Source organism: Emiliania huxleyi (genome assembly GCF_000372725.1).
Source record: "Emiliania huxleyi CCMP1516 chromosome Unknown EMIHUscaffold_1923, whole genome shotgun sequence".
NCBI classification, from domain to species: domain Eukaryota; phylum Haptophyta; order Isochrysidales; family Noelaerhabdaceae; genus Emiliania; species Emiliania huxleyi.
The window spans coordinates 1-1,525 of record NW_005200666.1 but is presented as its reverse complement, the minus strand read 5'-3'; the positions used below and the strand labels follow the sequence as shown (position 1 = coordinate 1,525).

Genomic DNA, 1,525 nt, shown 5'->3' with positions numbered 1-1,525 from the left:
GACCGCCCTCGGCGGGGGATCGCCCTTGGGCTCGTCTCGGGTTGGGTGGACAGGCTCGTCTCGGGTTGGGTGGACAGGCTCGTCTCGGGTTGGGCGCACCGGCGCCGCCGCGGAGGAAGGCGGGCTCGACGACGTCGGTTGGCTGGCGCTCGGGCGCCGGGCCGTCTTGCGCCTGCGCCGCCGCGGGGGCCGATGCCGGGGCGGCGGCCGCGGTTCCCACGTTGTCGAGGAACCTCATGCCCAAGGTGCCAGCCATCTTGATGGTGGGTGCCGAACTGTGGGTGCGCAGCTGCTGCGCGAGCTCGGCGAGGGGGCGGAGCGCGGCGTCGGCTCCCGCGCGCGCCCGCGCAGCGGCGACCGCCTCGTCCGCCGCGACGAGCCGCTCCTTGCGGTCGGTGGACGAGGGGTGGTCGCGCAGCTCCTTGGCCTTGTACAGCTCGTTTCGGAAGGCGTCTAGCTCCTCCTCCCCGGCCTCGTCGGCGGCGTCGGAGGCGGAGAAGCCGAGCGTGGCGTCGAGCAGTGCGCGGAGGGCGGCGTACGTCGGCACGGCGCCGCCTGCGCCGGTGTCAGCGGCGCCGCCTTCGGCGCCGGCGCCCGCGGGGTAGGAGGAGAGGAACTCGGATATCGGCATCTCGATTGCCGCCTCGTTGTCCCCCTCCGTGACGATGACGGCGAGCTTGACGGTGGTGACGCCGTCCTCGCCGGTGCCGAAGGAGGTGATCTTCGCGCGTGCGCCCGTCGTGGGCGAGCTGCGCCACTTGCCGACGGGCTGCCGGAGGAGGCCCACTGTCCCTTTCTCGACGACCCTGCAAAGCCGTGCGCTTGTCTGCCCCGCGGTGGGGGGTGCCCGGCTGCTGAGGCCGATCTTGGCCTCCCCCCCAGCGCTGAAGCTGGTGATGAAGGCGATGCTCTTGGCGGAGTTCCTTTCCAGGATGAGGATGTCACCGGTCTCGAGGTTCGTATGGAAATCGCTCGGGTCCACGTTGGCTAGCTCGCCGGCGGCGCGCGCGGCGTCCTGGGGCGTCGCGCCCGCGATGGTTGGCAGCTGGAAGACCATCTCGCTTTGAGAACTGATAGGTTGGCGCCTGTCTGAGCAGGAGCCGACGCTAGTCCGGAGCTGTGTCGGAGCCTCGTGGCGCTCGGAGGTCCCGCGCACAAAGCGGCGGGCAGCGGCGGGCGCGGGATAAGGGTTCCCGCCCGCTAGGCGCTGCCCTCTGCGCCGAGGCTCGACCCGCTTCTCCTCAGTTCACTAGCACAAACTAAAGTTTGTTTATCAGGAACAAACAGAACAAAGGAGAGTGCGGGGCCGAGCCGGTGCGTCCTACACACGGTCACATCAAGAAAAACAGGGATTTTACTCCGCGCCGTTGCGTTTCCGTTGCCGGGGTTGCGGCGCAGCGCTATGCAGGACGAACCGTCATCAAAGCGGCCGAAGCTGTTCCCTACGTCGGTCGAGCCTTCGGCCGCCGCCACCGAAGCGGTGACCAAGTCACAGTCCAATCTTCCGCTCGCTCCGCTGGCACTG

The 1,525-nt window shown here is 69.4% G+C and overlaps 1 protein-coding gene across 1 annotated transcript; it reads right to left on the bottom strand.

Annotated features, from left to right (window-relative positions):
• Nucleotides 1-99: 99 nt before the first annotated feature.
• On the bottom strand, nucleotides 100-1,057 carry EMIHUDRAFT_123193 (hypothetical protein; the record flags this gene model as incomplete). Its single annotated transcript, XM_005782121.1, has 1 exon — nucleotides 100-1,057. A coding segment is annotated over one exon (958 nt), but the record flags the coding sequence as incomplete, so codon positions are not given.
• Between the last annotated feature and the right edge of the window lie 468 nt (nucleotides 1,058-1,525).